Below are 18,477 nucleotides of genomic sequence, written 5' to 3'. Positions count from 1 at the left end.
ACACACAAATAAAATGCTCAAATCATAACATGGCAAACTGCAGCCCAACAGGCAACAACAGCTGTCAGTGTGTCAGTGTGTTGACTTGACTATGACTTGCCCCAAACTGCATGTGATTATCATAAAGTGGGCATGTCTGTAAAGGGGAGACTCGTGGGTACCCGTAGAACCCATTTACATTCACATATCTAGAGGTCAGAGGTCAAGGGACCCCTCTGAAAATGGCCATGCCAGTTTTTCCTCGTCAAAATCTAGCTTATTATTGAGCGTTATTTAACCTCCTTCCCAACAAGCTAGTGTGACACGGTTGGTACCGATGAATTCCTGTTTGTGTAGTTTCATGTGATGCCAGTATCTTTACTTTCAGCTTTCATCAAGACTTTTCTCCGTTGTTGAGTGAAAAATGTTTTCTTTAAGAATTCAAGGTAACACTGGGTGAGGTAACTGATATACGAATGATCATTTTGGGGGTGAAGTATTCCTTTAAAGACTATCAACAAATCAGCCTGCAGTGTCAGAATCCTCCTGCTTTCCTGTTCAGCTCGGGTGTGTCCCCAAAAACCTGGTAGCCTGCTCCCAGACCTCTGAATCCCCACCTTCGTATATCTGCCCTCCGGCGGCTGGACAAGAATTCGACCAATAAGGGCGTTATTAATATATTAATAGGCAGAATTAAAAACAGGGACACCATCTTCCTGTGCCAGAGTCAGAAACATTACTAAATCCATGAAAAATAGTGACAGAATTGCCGCAAAGGTGGGATGTTGTGTGTTGACTTACAGAAAGATCAACTCAAAGTGACACATCACCAAATAACAGCCGCAGGACAGATAGACTGAATCAGTCTGAATGAACAAAGTGAAAGCAAATGGACATTCACTATTCTATTTACTATTTACACAAAGAAGTGTGTGTGTGTGTGTGTGTGTTTACCTGCCACAGTGTAAACAGCAGTGACCAGCAGCAGAACGCCTGTAGACAGATAGAGATCCCAGCCCAACGTGAAAGTATCTGTATTCAGAAACTTCGGAAACCTCGGAAACAAGCCGTCAGCATTTCTGTAACTTTGCGATGTCACAACTGTACAACGTTTCAGTTTTAAAGGTAAACATTCTAGTCCCGGTTTATTTCAAGTTACAGTGTTTGTGAATGACAATTAGCTGACAGGAAGTAAACATGGACCCAAGCTGTTGCCTAGCAACACAATGCTGTTGCAATGTGCTAAAACGAAGCGTTTAAGTCAGAGGGTGAATACAGGCATATTCAGGCAGACAGGATGAGGAAAATAAAGTTTTTTTTTAGCATTACAGTATGTGAACATGTTCTATGTGTAGAAACACTACAATATCTAGCAACATCAGCATGATATAGGACCTTTAAGCATTCCAGTATCAATTCAAATACAGTAAAAAGAAGAAATTTGAGTGACACTTTTACAATTCAGAACAAAGTTTTGCCAAGTTACCGCGAAACAAGACGAAATCAGGAACAATCTGATGATTGACAAATCATTAATAAAATAGTTCCTGACTTACTGAATCAATAGCTATACATATTAGATAATGTTGACTTACTAGAGAACAAACTTACTATACTATATTTATGACTCATTATGGAACGATTGGTTCTTAAATATCCTTGAGTCTACAGTTTCTTTGTGTGTCGTTCCTGAAAAAAGGGTCTTGGTAAGATAATCATGACATAATGAGGCACCGCTTCACAGAGATGGCACAATATGGATTGTGAGTTGCAAGGAAATATCTTTTTCTTTTCCATAATTGTCCAAATTTGCTGATATAGTTATATTGCGTGTCCACGTCTGGGCGTGGAAGCGTCACTCGGGCTCTCTCAGCTGTCTTTTTTAGTGAGTTTAAAAAGTGACCTTTGTCAGTGGTTAAATGTGTGCCATGATCATTAATATTATTATATGTCTTTGCTGATGAAAGATTGGTTTATCCACTGGACAAAGCCGTTCATTTCATCCAAAAAAAGGGTCAAATGCCAGTCCAGCAGCTACATCGATCTAACCTTTACTGATAGCAACTTATTAGGCAAAATATCCCCAGAGAAACACATTAACAGTCAGTAGAAGCAGGGCGTTCACATCGCAGACTCTCTTCCAGAGCGGCTCCTCCTGCAGGGAGTTCAGTTCGCTGTTTTCAACCGCCGGAGGTACAGATCCAGAGCTCGGACCAGTCAGACCGCAGAGCCACAGGGCACCTCTACGCCACCAGGAATCTGGCGAGCGGTCAGAGTCCAGGCTGAGGTCAGAGGTCACTGGGTCGGCGCAGGTCGTCGGGGGAGCTGTGAAGTCGACCCGAGGCTCCTGGCTATATCTGGACCACCAGGTCAGCCTGTACAGCTGGACAGGAGAGAGGACATTGAACACATACTGTATGTCTGTGTTAGTGTCAGTGCTAATCGTGGTCTACCTTTCAATCAAAGACGTGCAGGCTCACATTGGTAGACTAGCACTGGGAGCTCAATGCACTACAAATTAATAAAACATCTTCACCAATCTGACAACATACACTCGGAGAGCGAAGACCTCCGCCAATGCGTGACTTTAAAAACAGATCACAGCTCACAGCTGGTGGTACCGTGAGGTGGTCGGCTTGTTATTGTTTCCGTGTGACGTATCGGCGGATGCCTCTCTCATTCAGCAACCTTGTTATGTCTGTATAACGTTACACTACGTTGTCTCTCATCCCGTCATCTACTGCTTTTTTCTGTCTCACCGCGGACGGCCAGCAGCTCCCTGACCTCGATGTCTCGCCACACATCTACACACGTATCTCTCAGCTCTCAGAAGGAGGCGGGGTCACGCGTCATCAACGCGTCATCATTCACACTGCGCATGTGTGGGACACTAAAAAGTGATGCACATGACTGAAATTAACTTAGCGTTAGCCTTTTACTTATCATTAGCTGCCTAATTCAAATCGTCAGATGGATACATACAGGCGGCTGTGGCTCAGAGGGTAGAGCAGGTCGTCCACCAATTGGAAGGTCGGTGGTTCGATCCCCGGCTGCTCTGGGTCACATGTCGATGTGTGCTTGAGCAAGACACTTAACCCCAAATTGCTCCCAAAGGCATAGCCATCAGTGTGTGAATGAGTATTTAGATTAGATCCTGATGGGCAAAGTTGGCACCTTGCATGGCAGCCTCTGCCATCAATGTGTGAATGGGTGAATGCTGACTTGTAGTGTAAAGAGCTGTGAGTGGTCGAAAGACTAGAAAAGCAAGTCCATTTACCATTTACCATACATACAATGAGTTGTGAAACAGGCTAACGTTATGTTAGCTGGCTTGGGTCCTGGTTCGGCTGAGATGGCGCGCTCATCGCCCCCACTCCCCACCATGTTACTGGCAAACGTGCAGTCTCTAGATAATAAACCTCACGGAGACCTGGCTATCAGCTGAGGTACCGGACCACGCCATCGAGCCCCCGGGTTTCACCGCGGACAGAGACCAGGAACTCCCTGGGAAAACAAGGGGCGGAGGGGTATGTCTAATGGTTAACCGGACTTGGTGTGTCCAACAGAACATCAGGACCATCGGCACCTTCTGCTCCCCTGACTTGGAGTACCTCATGCTGCAGTGTCGGCCTTGTTGGCTCCCCAGGGAGTTTACATCGGTTACCATCGCCGGTGTTTATATCCCCCCCCCCCCCCAGGCCGACACGAACAGAGCGCTCCGGGAGTTACACAGAGCAGTTAACGTGCAGGAGACCGCGCACCCGAAGACCGCACTTATTGTTGCGGGGGACTTCAACCGGGCTAATCTGAGGAGCATTTCCCCAAAACTGTATCAGCACATTCACTTCAACACACGCGGGGAAAACACACTGAACCGCTGCTACACACCCTTCCGCAACGGCTACAAAGCCCTCCCCAGCCCACCTTTCGGCAAATCGGATCACTCCTCCATCCTCCTTCTCCCCGCCTATAGGCAGAGACTGAAACGTGAAGCCCCCGCCTATAGGACCGTTCACTGCTGGTCAGACCAATCAGACGCCATCCTTCAGAATTGTTTTGATCACGTGGATTGGGAGATGTTCAGGACCGCAAACGACAGCATCAGTGACTTCACAGACACAGTCACCAGCTTCATCAGGAAATACAAAAACTATAAAGACAAAGCCAAATCAAAAGCCCTGGATAAACTGTGATGTCCGTGCAGCCCTCAATGCACGGAACACAGCCTTCACCTCAGGCTCACCAGACGACTACAAACATTCACGTTATTCATTAAGGTCAGTAATCAAACAAGCAAAGAGAGACTACAGACAACGGGTGGAGTCCAAGCTCATTTCCAACAACCCAAGGCACTTGTGGCAAGGACTCCAAACCATGACAGACTATAAAGGACCCAGACAACAGATCACAGACACAGCACCAAACCTCCCAGACGAACTCAATCATTTTAACGCCAGGTTTGACTCCTCTGTCAGACCCTGTGTCATGTCCTGCCCCACCCCCACCCCTGCAGACAATCAGAACCCCCCCTTACCCTTGCAATTTACATACCGCCCAAACAGAGGCACAGAGGACGCCATCGCCCACGTCCTACACACCGCCCTCTCCCACCTGGAAGGAAGGGACACCTATGTGAGGATGCTGTTCGTGGATTACAGCTCAGCATTCAACACCATAGTGCCCTCCAGGCTCGTCAGTAAGCTCAAGGATCTGGGCCTGAACACACCACTGTGACTGGATCCTGGACTTTCTGACGGGACGCCCCCAGGTGGTGAGAATTGACAACCTCAACTCGACTTCACTGACTCTCAGCATGGGAGCGCCACAGGGCTGTGTTCTCAGCCCCCTCCTGTACTCCCTCTACACCCACGACTGTGTGGCAACAAGAGCTTCAAACACCATCGTGAAGTTTACAGACGATACAGCAGTTGTGGGGTTGATCTCCCATGGCGACGAGACGGCTTACAGGGCGGAGGTGACCACCCTGGAACAGTGGTGTCAGAACAACCACCTCTCCCTGAACATCTCAAAGACCAAGGAGGTCATCGTGGATTACAGGAGGGGGGGTTGCACTCACCCCCCAGTCACCATCAACGGCACAGCGGTGGAGAGGGAGGACACCTTTAAATACCTGGGTGTCAACATCCATAAGGACTTGACATGGGCCACCCACACCACCGCTGTAGTCAGGAAGGCCTAGCAGAGACTGTACGCTCTGAGGCGACTCAAGACTTTCAGACTGAAACCACAAATCCTCAGGGACTTCTACCGGGGCACCATAGAGAGCCTCCTGACAGGCTGCTTCACCAACGTGGACCGTAAGGCGCTGGAAAGGGTGGTGCGCTCGGCCCAATACATCGCCGGGTGCGAGCTGCCAAGCCCGCAAGAGCTTTACACCCAGCGGTGCCTCAGGAAGTCCCTGAGGGTCATTAAGGACAACACACACACCCACAACAGCCTGTTCTCCCTCCTGCCCTCTGGTAGAAGATACAGAACCCCCAAGACTCTCACCAGCAGACTGAGGAACAGTTTTTTCCCCCAGGCCATCAGACTTTTAAATCTATAATTCATTCGACACATTCTTACACAAAAATATATCTTATACTGTATATACTGTATATATTCTTAATATATGTTCTTAATATGCCCTTGTATAAAGTATTTCCTTTTAAAATTGTAATGAAATGTAATATAACTTATTATTTTAATGGAGCTTCCCAGCAAAAAGCATTTCACACGTTTGTACCTGTACAACCGGCGTGACAATAAACATCTTGAATCTTGAATCTTGAATCTTGAATCTGTACTATAAAGAGTTACTCTCAGAAGCTGTAATAGGAGGACAAGCAAGTTAAACTAGCGGTAGGTTTTGGTTAGGTTAGGTAGCTTTCATCACTTAGATTCATTTGTTTATCAGTTAACAATTGACTGCTGCCCGTTCTTTCATTACAGAAAGGGGTTTATTTTATATTATGCAACTTATTTTGACTCGTTTTAAACAATTAATTAAACAATTTGCAATTTATTTTCGTCCTTGGTGACAGTCCTAAAAGCAGCTTCAGCCAGCTAACATAACGTTAGCCCGTTCCACAGTTAATTGTGTGGATTTCATCAGATTATTTGATTTGGCAGGAGCAAAAAGATAACAAGGTTAACAGCAGATATCTGCAATAATATCTGAATGACAATGTTCAAATAAACCAAACGTAATTACATTTTAGCTCATTTTCTAACACCGGCAGGTAGACGACTTCAATAACTTCTTAAACCAAAAATCATGACAACAACAAGCGCCCCCAGCTTGTGTGCGTCAATTTTTAGTGCCCCCAGGAAACAGTTTGCATTGTTGTCTGTGTGACTTTCAGCATTGATTTGCTAGTGGTTTGTCTATTTGCAGTGTGTTGAGCTCTCAGGGCCACCGTATATTTGCCTCTACCGTACTTCAAAAAACATCAGACCTTAACCTTTGCACTGAATCATCTCTGAACTATGAATGTTGTGCTTTGTCAGCCCTCTGTCGTCATGTTCAAACCTCACAGCTAACACATGCAGATGTTGTGATTGTTAATGAGAACAGCAGATAGATGGGGAGGCGTTCATGGATGTATGTTCCTTACATGTTCTTTAGGTATCGGGGCCGTGGCCAAGCTGACAGCAACAATGATAATGCAGGTGAGAGCCAACAGGATGAGAGCAAAGTACAGGTAGTGGACATCGGCCAGGACAGCAGGCCGTCGGTCAGGCTGACCACAGGAAGGAGCTCCATAGGAGACCTCCAGAACCATGCGGATCAGTCCCACCGCTAGTCCCGCCATCAGACCCCAGAATGCACCCTGAGAAACACAGAAATATTAAAGGTCCCATATTGTAAAAAGTGACATTTTCATGTCTTTTATATTATAAAGCAGGTTTAAGTTCTATATAAATACTGTGAAAGTATTGAAACGCTTAATCCACAGAGAAACACACACAGCCTGAAACTGAGCTTTTGAAACAAGCTGTCAGGATTTCTGTCCATTTGTGATGTCGCAAATCTACAATATTTAGACCATTTCAAAGTTTTAAACGTAAACATTCTAAATGGGTCCCAGTTTATTTCCAGTTGCAGTGGATGTGAATGTCATCAGCTGACAGGACGTAAACATGGACCCAAGCTGTTGCCTAGCAACGCAATTCTGTTGCAATTCCGTTGCAATTCCATTGAAATGTACTAAAACGGAGCGTTTCAGACAGAGGGTAAATACAGGCATATTCAGACAGATGGTATAATAATAATAATAATAATAATACATTTTATTTAGTGGCGCCTTTCTGGACAGCCAAGGACACCTTACAAAAATCAGTTAAAACATTGACAGATAAAACAATCTAAAAACAACAGGACATGACAGAGACATATTTGTACAGACACATAGGATGGGTGATGATGAGTACTAGAGAGAGTAGGCCAGTTTAAACAGGTGTGTTTTGAGGAGGGATTTGAAAGATGTGATGTTGTCAGACTGCCGGATGTGTGGGGGGAGTGAGTTCCATAACCTGGGAGCAGAGCAGCTGAATGCCCCGGCTCCCATGGTGCTGAGGCGTGAGGTGGGGGTGGTCAGAAGTCCGGCTGATGATGAGCGGAGGGAACGGGAGGGAGTGTACTCCTGGAGGAGGTCTGTGAGGTAGGTGGGGGCGAGGTTATGGAGGGCTTTGTAGGTGAGCAGAAGGTTTTTGTAATCGATCCGGGATTTAACAGGGAGCCAGTGCAGCTGGATGAGGATGGGGGTGATGTGGTCGGAGGATTTGGTGTGGGTGATGATCCGGGCGGCAGAGTTCTGAATGATTTGGAGTCTGTTGAGTAGTTTGATGGGAATGCCAGAGAGGACAGCGTTGCAATAGTCAATCCGGGATGTAACAAAAGCGTGAACCAGGATTTCAGTGCTGGAGTGGGACAGGGATGGGCGGAGTCTAGAGATGTTGCGGAGGTGGAAGAAGGCAGTCCGGGTGATGTTTTTTATGTGGGATGAAAAAGAGAGTGTGCTGTCCAGGGTGACCCCAAGACTCTTGACATGGGTGGAGAACGGTACTGGGAAGCCATCAGTGGTGATGTTTTGAGCAGTGGTGTGTTGAGTTTTGGAGATGTTGTTCTTGGAGCCGATGAGCAGGGCCTCGGTTTTATGGCTGTTGAGTTTTAAAAAGTTCCTGCTCATCCAGCTCCTGATGTGTTGTAGGCAGGTGGTGAGGGAGGCGGGTGGCAGGGCAGCAGTGGGTGTAGTTGAAATGTAGACCTGTGTGTCGTCGGCATAACAGTGGAATCGGACATTGTGATGACGGAGGATAGTGCCAAGGGGAAGGAGGTAAATGATAAACAGGAGTGGACCCAATGGGGGAGGAGCCCTGGGGGACACCCAGTGAGACAGCGGAACACCTTGACCTGTGATTACCCAGTTTCACAAATTGTAGTCTGTCGGTGAGGTATGAGGAGAACCATGTGAGTGCAACACCGGTGATACCAATATCAGGTATGAGGAAACTATAGTTTTATTTAAACATTAAAGCATGTAAACATGCTCTAGTAGAAACACAAAATACAAGTATGAACCTGAAAATGAGCATGATATGGGACCTTTAAAAAAACAGCACTGAAGTGAAAAGGGCATTAATTTATTTTTGTCCAGTGTCAAAATCTAGTTTCAAATATCTTTATTAGGCTAGATTTTTAGTTTTATATTGAGGGCTAATGGCACAGCTGACATGCGCCTCCTCAAATATATAACTACATGTTGTTGGGGCTACAGCGCCAATCTTCACTTGTGCTGTAGGGTTATCATACAAGTTCTGAATTACTTTTATAAATCTTTCTTGAAAGCCGAATCTTCCCAAAACTTTATATAAAAATACCCATCTAACTGAGTCGAACGCTATTCCTCGTCTAATCCCACTATCAATGACTTAGTTTTATCCTTAGTTATTTGTTTTAGTATATGTAAAGTCCTTCTTATGTTGTCCAGAGTCTGTCGTTGTTGGATGAATCCAGTCTGGTCTAAATGGATAAGGTCAGGTAAAAGGTTTTCAAGTCTACGGGCTAGGATGGATGTAAAAAGTTTGTAGTCAAAGTTGAGAACACTGACAGGTCAGTAGTTGCCGCATTCTTGTTCGTCTTTATTTTCCTTGGGAATTCCCTCCGTCTCACTAGGACTCCTGGTGCATAGTCATGATCGAGGCTGATTTTATTGTTATTCCACGTGAAGCCTTTCTTCTGCCATGCCAGTTTAAGCACTTCTTCCTTCACTCTGAAGCTGAGGAATCTGACTAACATTGATCTGGGCTGGGCGCCTGCCCGCGGCCGCGGAGCTAATGCGCGGTGAGCTCTTTCTATCTGCAGGTCCTTCGTGCTGGGAATATCCAGATACTCTCTGAGCAACATCTCCACGAAGGCTATCACTGACCTGGGTTCGCCTTCAGCTCCTTCGGGTACCCCATATATCCTCACGTTTTCCCTCCTTAAGCGTCTCTCTTGATCCGTTAGCTTTGCCTGGAGCTGCTCCTGTAGTTTTAGCATTTCAGCTAAAGCCTCCTCCATGTTTTGCAGCCTCTCCGTTCTCCAGAATCCTCGCTTCAGCTTCATCTAACCTCAAATTGGTTTTTTGCAAGTTCTCCTTTAATGTCCTCAAACAGTTTTTTGTTGTCTTGTCTAAAATCCCGGATTTCTCTGAGGATTAGAGTCAGGTTCACGGTCTCCTCCTCGCCCTCCATTCTGTTGCTGTCCTGGCTAGCCGTGGGGTCGCTAGCTCCGTCTAGCTGCTCCGGCACCTCGTTGTTTTTATCGGTAGAAAGAGCAGACTTTTTCCCCCTATATCTAGATGCCATCCTCGCCCCCTTTCTAAATACAGTAAACATACACCACAACTTCTAATATTTCGACTCTGGGGCAGGTTTATTTCACTTTTGTCGAGAGAACTTTGCTAAGCTGCCATCCCCACGGTGACCGGAACCGGACTACAATCTGATCTTTCAACTTCAAAACGTAGTTACCTTGACTGAGTTTAAAGCTCTGGTGAAATGCAAGTTTTATAATGTTGTTCATTTATGTGTTGTCTGTTACTTTTACTATAACTGTGTTGCTGCTATCTTGGCCCGGTCTCCCTTGTAAAAGAGATCTTTGATCTCAAAGGGACTAACCTAATAAATAAAATAAATAATGCTGTGATATCGTAGACATTACTCCTCTATATCTTTACATAGTTGATGATGATATATTAACGCTCTGAATTTCTGAATGTATGAAAGTAAAACCTACCTGCTCGTTGGCACGTGGCCAGAAGATAGCCATGAGGAAAACGGCGGTGATGGGCGGAGCTAGAAAGCTGGTGACTGACTGGACGTAATCAAACAACTGTCCACTGTTGGCTGTTTGGATGACTGGAATCCACAACAGACTAACACACACCAAGACCAGGATGAACACTCTGAAAATACACAAAATATTATATTCTGTCAATTTTGGGTGAGGTCAAACAGAGTCTTAAAGGTCCCATATCATGCTCATTTTCAGGTTCATACTTGTATTTTGTGTTTCTACTAGAACATGTTTACATGCTGTAATGTTAAAAAAAAAACTTTATTTTCATCATACTGTCTGTCTGACTATGCCTGTATTTATTATCTGTCTGAAACGCTTCGTTTTAGCTCATTTCGACGGAATTGCTTTGCTAGGCAACAGTCTGGGTCCATGTTTACTTCCTGTTAGCTGATGTCATTTACATACACTGCACTGTACGTAATTAAGAATGTTTACGTTTAAAACCGTGTAATGGTCTAAATATTGTATATTTGTGACATCACAAGTGGACAGAAATCCTAACGGCTTGTTTCAACCTTTAAGTCTTTACAGTTGGAAGGATAACTGGATCAGATAGGAAAATAGATTTACTGTTCTGTGTAACTAAGGAACCATCTGGCGTTTCAGGTTACCTATCCCGGGTCTAATGTCCATGACATTATCACTACTATTCATTTTGTCGTCAGTGTTGCTGTTGCATGGTCACCATCATCACCGTTGGAGATGAACTCGCCTGGAAAGTAGACGACATCAGGCGGCAGCAGCAGCAGCAGCAGGGGGCGGGGACAAAAAGCTGCGGTCAAGTCGGACAGTTTCCAGCAGCCTTCAATGAATTTACAGGAAGTCACCGAAAAGTGACTTCCTGTTATATCCGATCTGTAGGCCACTTGTAGTTTTCAGACCACGTTGGGATTTATTTCTATTTGTTTGTAAATCTATATGGAAATGTGCGTGTATCTGGCATTGGATTCTATCCTTTATTATTTTTATGTCCGCCATGTAAAGCACATAATGAGCACTCGTTTTGATAAGTGTTATATATAAATAACCTTCATTATTATAATAATTATTATTATCAATCACACAAGATGTGTTTGTTAACAGATGAAACCTTCATTGCACAACACGAGACTAATATCCTACAACTACTGTTAAATATTACAATTACACAGAAGGTTAGGACTTTCTACAACACGTGGTGTTTGCTGTCAGAACTAAGAGCCAATCAGCTCTTTGATCAGGCGTTTCCCATAATGCCCTGGGTCTTGCAGTTTGTGGAGAGCAGCTGCGTTGCCTGGCTCTAAAATCTGCGACCGCCTCGATCTCGTGAGGTTATCGTTGCCCACGTGTGCGTGACGTCGGAGCGAGTCGGCATCAAGTCGGACACGAATCTAACCGGCATGCATTGCGCGGCGATCGCCGGTAATCGATTCTGCGCAGGCCTGGCTCATCTCCAACGAGCCTATTATTATTATCATTGCTTTACCTACATCATTTTGAATCAAGAGGGTGTTTTCTCTATATATATCAGATAATCTCGACACCACTACCTTCCGACTATCATGAGTTCCCTCTCCGAGGCGTCAGGTCTGGCTCTGTGGTAGAGATCCAGTGTAAACAGAGTGGAGCTGCTGTTAAAGATGGAGGTCAGCGATGACATCAGAGCAGCTAACATCACCGCTAGCATCAGACCACGAAGACCTGCACGTCAAAAAGATGGCGCAGTCACGGAGAAATATCAGGTTTATATTCAACTATAAAACTCTATTATTTGATCATTAATCATTTTACACAGGGAAAAAAAACAACATAATAATAATACTGCAGAAGCAAATAAAAGCACAGCTGATTTCACTAAAAATGTATTTTAACATGTATACATGGTATATCTGAGGGGGTTTTCCTAAAAAAGAATCTCCAATAATAAGAGTTCTTTCTCTTGTTTTGTTCTCAAGACATTCTCCTTTCATAAAATGTCCTGTTTTCAAGATGTGTCTATGGAAATTTGAGACGTATACCACAGCACTTTACAGTGCTTTACATGCTGTACTATACAATACTATTTTATATAAATTTATGAATATTAAGTACCGTATGATCTTTAGTTTCTACTAATATGTCCTGACAACAGCGATAGGCACGGAGGATTAATCGACAGAGCACACCTGAGTGCAAGGTGCAAGATTAGAAGGTATAATAAGTAAAATACGGAGAAAGTAAGGCATATATGTGTGTGCAAGTGTATGTGCACGTGTGTGTGCATGTGTGTGTGTTTGGGTGACATCACAGCAGTGGTGACATCACAGCAGTGGTGACATCATCACTGCATCGTGACATCATCACTGCATCGTGACATCACCAGATGGAACACTGTGATGAATTAAAGGAGTGGTGACATCAGTTGTGACATCTTAAAGGAGCGGTGACATCATAAAGGAGTGACATTCAGGAGAGAGTCCCAGAATCACACAACTGTAGTTGAATCTGAAGACTCGATCAGACGAAACACATCGACTGAGAGAAGCAGTTTCAAGTCTCAAGAGAAAGAGGTATGAATTTTATGAATTTTATGAATGCATTGCTTTAGATTAAACCTCCCAACAGTATATGAAGCAGTTCAAATTAGCCCCAACATTTAAATGCAGCTTACATGTTAGTTAATAAGAATTAGGGCTGCAACTAACGATTATTTTCACTCATCAGACTATCTACTGAGAGAAGCAGTGAATTTCTCTCCAAAAACCACGAAGCATCGACAAGAATTGACCGTAAATCAGCATCATGGTATCATCAAGAACTTCCCAGCCAGAATCCATCATGCCCGAGTTCAACGTCCGTCGCGCTGTTTCCAAGCTGCTCAACTCCTTCTTTAAGGGGATGACGGCGGATCAGTGGGGATTTTTGAAATCCGGCAGCCCCGACGACGCCACTATGACCATGATGGGAGAGTTGCTGTTGGACATGACAGCGGCCTTGACAAAAGCTTTCCTGAAATCTCTCGGGAGCACGACCCTGGCGTCTGAGGACGACGTCCAAATCAATCTGGGCGACACAATCTCTCAGAGTTTTGCCGAAGCTCTGGGCGTCGACGTCTCGGTTCAGTGTCCGAGCTCCAAAAGCTTGACGACATTGATCTCTGCAGAGGTTTCGGAGAGCGTCCGAAGTGCCCTCTCCAGCCCCGAGGGCATAGTTCAGCGCCTCACTCCTCCCAGCAGACTCAACAGCATGATTGTGCACGCCTGCAAAATGTGCCAGACATTCATTGGCAAGATGAAGTCGGTGTTCTCGCCTCGACAGCGCAAGCAGAGGACCATCTACGAAGAATCAGATGTGGAACTGGAACCTTCAGACGCCAAAGACCGCCATGCGGCGACGCCTTCGTCTGACGTCGTGATTTCGATGAAAGACATCGCTATTGTCCAAATCATCATCAAGACGCAGTTGAACGTCATCACCGAACCCCTCTTGGTTGACGTGCCGGACTCCGAGTACGCGCTGTTGCAGTCTCAAAGCGCTCGGGAGATTGAAGACGTCGCGGAAGAAATCGCTCGGAGTATCGCCGAAGAGGCTGTAAGACAGACTCCTTCGGAGCAGAACAGCAAACGCTCCAAGAAAAACATCGGAAGCAAAATTAAGAAGCTTTTGGCAAAGTGCTTTGCCAAATCTTGCATCCATCGCATCGTGGCACAGATGAGGAAAAAATTCCACCGAAGCTCCAAAGTTCACAGTCGGGAGTCGGCGAAGTCTCTCACGAAGAAGATTAACGATCTGATGAAAAAAACAGAGAACCGCGATCTTCTGGGACTCGGCACTCCGCTCCTAAACATTCCCCCCGGTCGAGTCTTGGAGTTCACAAAGGTCTTAAGTGATCTCCTCTACACACACATCCTACACGGGCCAGAGATCATCCCCGAGCCGGTGATACGTGCTAACATGCGCGCCGAATTGCAGCGGAAGGTGCTCGGTTTCCTGTCTCTGGCCAGATGGTGGCAGATCTGTCAGTCCGGCGACCTCGCCAACAATATGAGACACGCCATACTGGGCACTAAGCCGAGGGCCAGGAAACCTTTGGCAATCACTACCCCGCCTCCCCCGGTTTTTCGTGATGACTGTGAACGTCGAGCGCAGAATGTACAAAACAAAAACTGCGTCGAGGTGATCTTGGAGAGGTTGGTCACGCGGATCTTCAAGAAGGCGAAAGTGACCTGGACCCTTTCAAACGTCCATGACATCATCCAACGCCTTTTTGAACAAACGTGGGCCGAAGTCGAGGGTCTCGATTTCGATTCCAGCCCAGAAACATGGGAAAACCTCGAAAAGACCATTTACCGGGACCTAATTAAGACGTGGGGCAATGCGACGTGGGTGCTGGTGTCCTTGAAAGGGGGTAAACCGGCACTCGGAGACCATATCGCCTCCGCCGTCAAAGGTCACCTGATGGCACCACCGAGACAGAGGTCCTGCATGTGCAGGTTCTTCTCCTCAATGCTCACCGCCGTGACGAGGCGTTAAGGTGGTTTATGGGGTTTTCTCCGGGGGCTCCGGTTTATCCCACATATATATATTTTATATATATATAAAAAATGTCTTCAATGTGTCATTCATCTTGAAGGAAAAATTGACTTTTTCCTTCTGAATGAATGCGAGGGCTTGAGCTCTCAGCGCCACCTCAGTAGTCAGTGTTGTCTACTGTTGTGGAACGCACGGGTTCGATCTGGGTGATCCAGTTCTCCCACAATCAGTGCATAATAATGAACATCTAATAAAATAAAATAAATAATAATATAAATAAATAATATAAATTCATTTCTGCTCATGTCTCTCATCATTTGCTGTAAATATTCAACTCAGACAGAGGTTCTGCTGATTCAGTGAATTTGTATAAAGTACAAAAATAAAGTACAAAGAAAAGTGTGTTTTGCACACTCTCTTCCATCATATACACTGATCTTAATTATTGCATATTTGAATGCGTTTACCTGCCTGATTGTAAACATGTAGAGAATTATTGTAAAGGAGAATCAGGCTTCTTGTGTGTATTAGCCCACACAGTCTGTAAATAGCTATTAATATTCAAAACCACGCCTATTCCTGACCGATCAGAACTGTTATAATTAGAGATCATTAAACCTTATTTATTATGTTTAGATATTTATTTACTGACACCTTCACTGTAAGGTGTATCAAGACATATCACAACGATGGTGTATTGTTTTACTAGAAACATAAATTCACTCTCATTCAATGACAATAAATTAGATTATTTTAAGGGGGGAGGGGGTTTAAGTGTAAAGATAACTCATACATTAGTTCATTCAATAAGCCTATAAATGTGAGGGACACAACGGCTGCCCACATTCTGCAGACAGGTTCAGGTGAGTTTACCAGGTCAACAAGTGACTGTGAGAGAGCTGGACAGCATCTCGCTCCCTCAAGCTGGAAAGAACACACACAGTGACGGTGTAAAGGTGGACAAAACAATCTAATACAGGAAGTGATTATGCTGATGTTGTGCTTTTATTATATTGTGCTTTTATTTTATAATGCATTGAGGGCCCAAACAAGACCTTAGTGTGTGTGTGCACGTGTGTGTATGTAGTGTGCACGTGTGCGTGTGCATATTTGTGTTTGTAGTGTGTGTGTGTGTGTGACTCACCCGCAGGCATCAGCTCCACCACTAGTTTAGGGTAGGCGATGTTGGAGCAACCGACTGAAGCTCCACACACACTCTGACACACTGCTGGATCCACACAGCCCACCTCATCTACAACAACACACACACAGAGAATAACAGATATTTAGAGTTAGTTAGTTACACATCTTTGTCCAGCTTCTACGATGCATCACCGTCTCTCAAAGCCAAATGTGTGAGTTAGAAAACTGTGTTGAATTTCATTCATTCAATTCCATGAATTTGACGACGGATGTAAATATATTTAATTAGATAAATGAAAGTATTTTGGCTGGTTTATTGAGGTCAAATCAAAAATGATGAATGAACTCGAACATAAAGAGGAGAGGCAGATAGACTGACCTGGGAACAGTGATCGGCTGATCATGCCTGGCATGACGACAAAGAACATTGGCAGCAGTTTGAGGTAGCTTCCCAACACGCTGCCTCCTTTGGCATGAGACAAAGACTTGGCTGACAGAGACCTCTGGACTATAATCTGCACACACAAACACACACATATTACTCTCTCTATACTTGAGGACCCTCGTTGAACATAATACATCAAGTCAAATTTATTACGATAGCACATTTAAACCAACATGAGCTGACCAAAGTGGCACGCCCAAGAAAAATTTGCCAAAATGCTCTGCCAATGGTAAACAGTGTATTCTCATAAGGCTACCAGGAAGCCTGCAATGACTGCCCTTCACCGTCAGGCCCGTTTGCGCTGGTGTCGACAACACAGACAATGGAACCTGAACATGTGGGGGAATGTCATGTTCAGTGATGAGTCCAGGTTCTGTCTGCCAAAGTTGGATGGCAGGGTCAAAGTATGGAGACGACGCGGAGAACGCTATGCTGATTGTTGCACCGATGGAGTAACAGCTTTTGGTGGGGGCAGTGTCATGGTGTTGGGGGGGGGCGGCATCTACCTCACTGGCAAAACAAGGCTTGTCATCATTGAAGGCCATCTCAATGCAGTGAGATATCGGGATGAGATTCTGCAGCCAGTGGCGATCCCATATCTCCACAATCTGAGACCTAACTTCATCCTCCAAGAAACAACACTCGCCCCCACAGAGCCAGGGTTATCACAGACTACCTCCACAATGTGGGAGGAGAGAGAATGGAACGGCCTGCCAAGACTCCACACCTCAACCCAATTCAACACTTGTGGGATCAGCTTGGGCGTGCTGTACGTGTTAGAGTGACCAACACAACCTCGTTGGCTGACCTGCAACCAATCCTGGTTGAGGAATGGAACGCCATCCCACAGCAACGTGTGACCAGGTTGGTGACCAGCATGAGGAGGAGGTGCCAGGCTGTTGTGACTGCGTATGGATCTTCCACCTCTACTGAGGCTCCTGACGGTGTATTAAATGAATAAAGTGTAAAATAGCCAATATGTCTTGTTTGTTCCTTGTTACTGATACAGAGTTCAATCATCGTAGGTCATATAGAGGCATCAGTATTAAAGTGAGACTGTTTCATAACCAGTTAAAACACACACACATCAAAGCACATACACACATTTAAAATGACTGATGATCCGATCAAAGATTCTATGGACTACTAGTGTCGGTGAAGCTACCTGATCCGTGCACCAGACCCACGTAGACAGTACGTTGAGCCCAAACACCAGACCTGGCCAGGGTAAGTCCCCCGACACGGGGTCTCTGAGCATGTGGAAGGCGTCACTACGAGGCAGGTGGCAGGTGGTGTTGGCGACCGTCACCGAGGGAACAGCTGACATATAACCATCAACAAGGCCGTTGTACCAGCCAACTTTGGAGAATGCTGGAATATGTACAAACACAAACACACACACACACACAGACAGACGCACGCACGCACGCACGCACGCACGCACGCACGCACGCACGCACGCACGCACGCACGCACGCACGCACGCACGCACACACTTTACTTTAGAACTATAACACTATGGGCACAATACATGCCCATAGATATATATATAGATACAGTATATATGGGCACATGTGTGTCCTACCTATGAACATTAGAGAAAAGGCTCCCCCCACCATGATCACAGTCTGGAGCACATCAGTGTAGATCACTGCTGCCAAACCACCTACAGAGACACACACACATAAAAAAAAAATAAAAGAAATATGCTCAGATCATAACATGGCAAACTCATACCCAACAGGCAACAACAGCTGTCAGTGTGTCAGTGTGCTGACTTGACTATGCCTTGCCCCAAACTGCATGTGATTATCATAAAGTGGGCATGTCTGTAAAGGGGAGACTCGTGGGTACCCATAGAACCCATTTTCATTCACATATCTTGAGGTCAGAGGTCAAAGGACCTCTTAGAAAATGGCCAAGCCAGTTTTTCCTCGCCAAAAGGTAGCGTACATTTGGAGCGTTATTTAACCTTCTTCCCGACAAGCTAGTGTGACACGGTTGGTACCGATGGATACCTCAGTTTTTCTAGTTTCATATGATGTCAGTATCTTCACTCTAGCTTTAAAACTGC

At 45.3% G+C, this 18,477-nt stretch overlaps 2 protein-coding genes across 2 annotated transcripts in view; one reads left to right on the top strand and one right to left on the bottom strand.

The window, feature by feature from the left end:
* Positions 1 to 1,277: 1,277 nt before the first annotated feature.
* slc5a9 (solute carrier family 5 member 9) overlaps positions 1,278 to 18,477 on the bottom strand; it is a 34,013-nt gene continuing 16,813 nt past the window's right edge. Inside the window, exons 7-14 of the mRNA XM_037769014.1 lie at positions 17,989 to 18,069; positions 17,569 to 17,774; positions 16,338 to 16,473; positions 15,960 to 16,067; positions 11,854 to 12,004; positions 10,262 to 10,430; positions 6,597 to 6,812; positions 1,278 to 2,362 (exon numbers count right to left, since the gene is read on the bottom strand). Coding sequence (XP_037624942.1) covers positions 2,048 to 2,362; positions 6,597 to 6,812; positions 10,262 to 10,430; positions 11,854 to 12,004; positions 15,960 to 16,067; positions 16,338 to 16,473; positions 17,569 to 17,774; positions 17,989 to 18,069 — 1,382 coding nt within the window. The 3' untranslated portion in view covers positions 1,278 to 2,047. The remainder of the gene's footprint in view (positions 2,363 to 6,596; positions 6,813 to 10,261; positions 10,431 to 11,853; positions 12,005 to 15,959; positions 16,068 to 16,337; positions 16,474 to 17,568; positions 17,775 to 17,988; positions 18,070 to 18,477) is intronic.
* Positions 12,614 to 15,099, top strand: LOC119487930. The gene is made up of 2 exons (XM_037769013.1): positions 12,614 to 12,852; positions 13,007 to 15,099. The coding sequence occupies exon 2, from the start codon at positions 13,085 to 13,087 to the stop codon at positions 14,813 to 14,815; it is 1,731 nt and encodes a 576-aa protein (XP_037624941.1). The 5' UTR covers positions 12,614 to 12,852; positions 13,007 to 13,084; the 3' UTR covers positions 14,816 to 15,099.

This window comes from Sebastes umbrosus, chromosome 5 (genome assembly GCF_015220745.1).
Source record: "Sebastes umbrosus isolate fSebUmb1 chromosome 5, fSebUmb1.pri, whole genome shotgun sequence".
NCBI lineage: Eukaryota > Metazoa > Chordata > Actinopteri > Perciformes > Sebastidae > Sebastes > Sebastes umbrosus.
The sequence above is the reverse complement of the archived record's forward strand: the minus strand, read 5'-3'. Positions and strand labels throughout refer to the sequence as shown.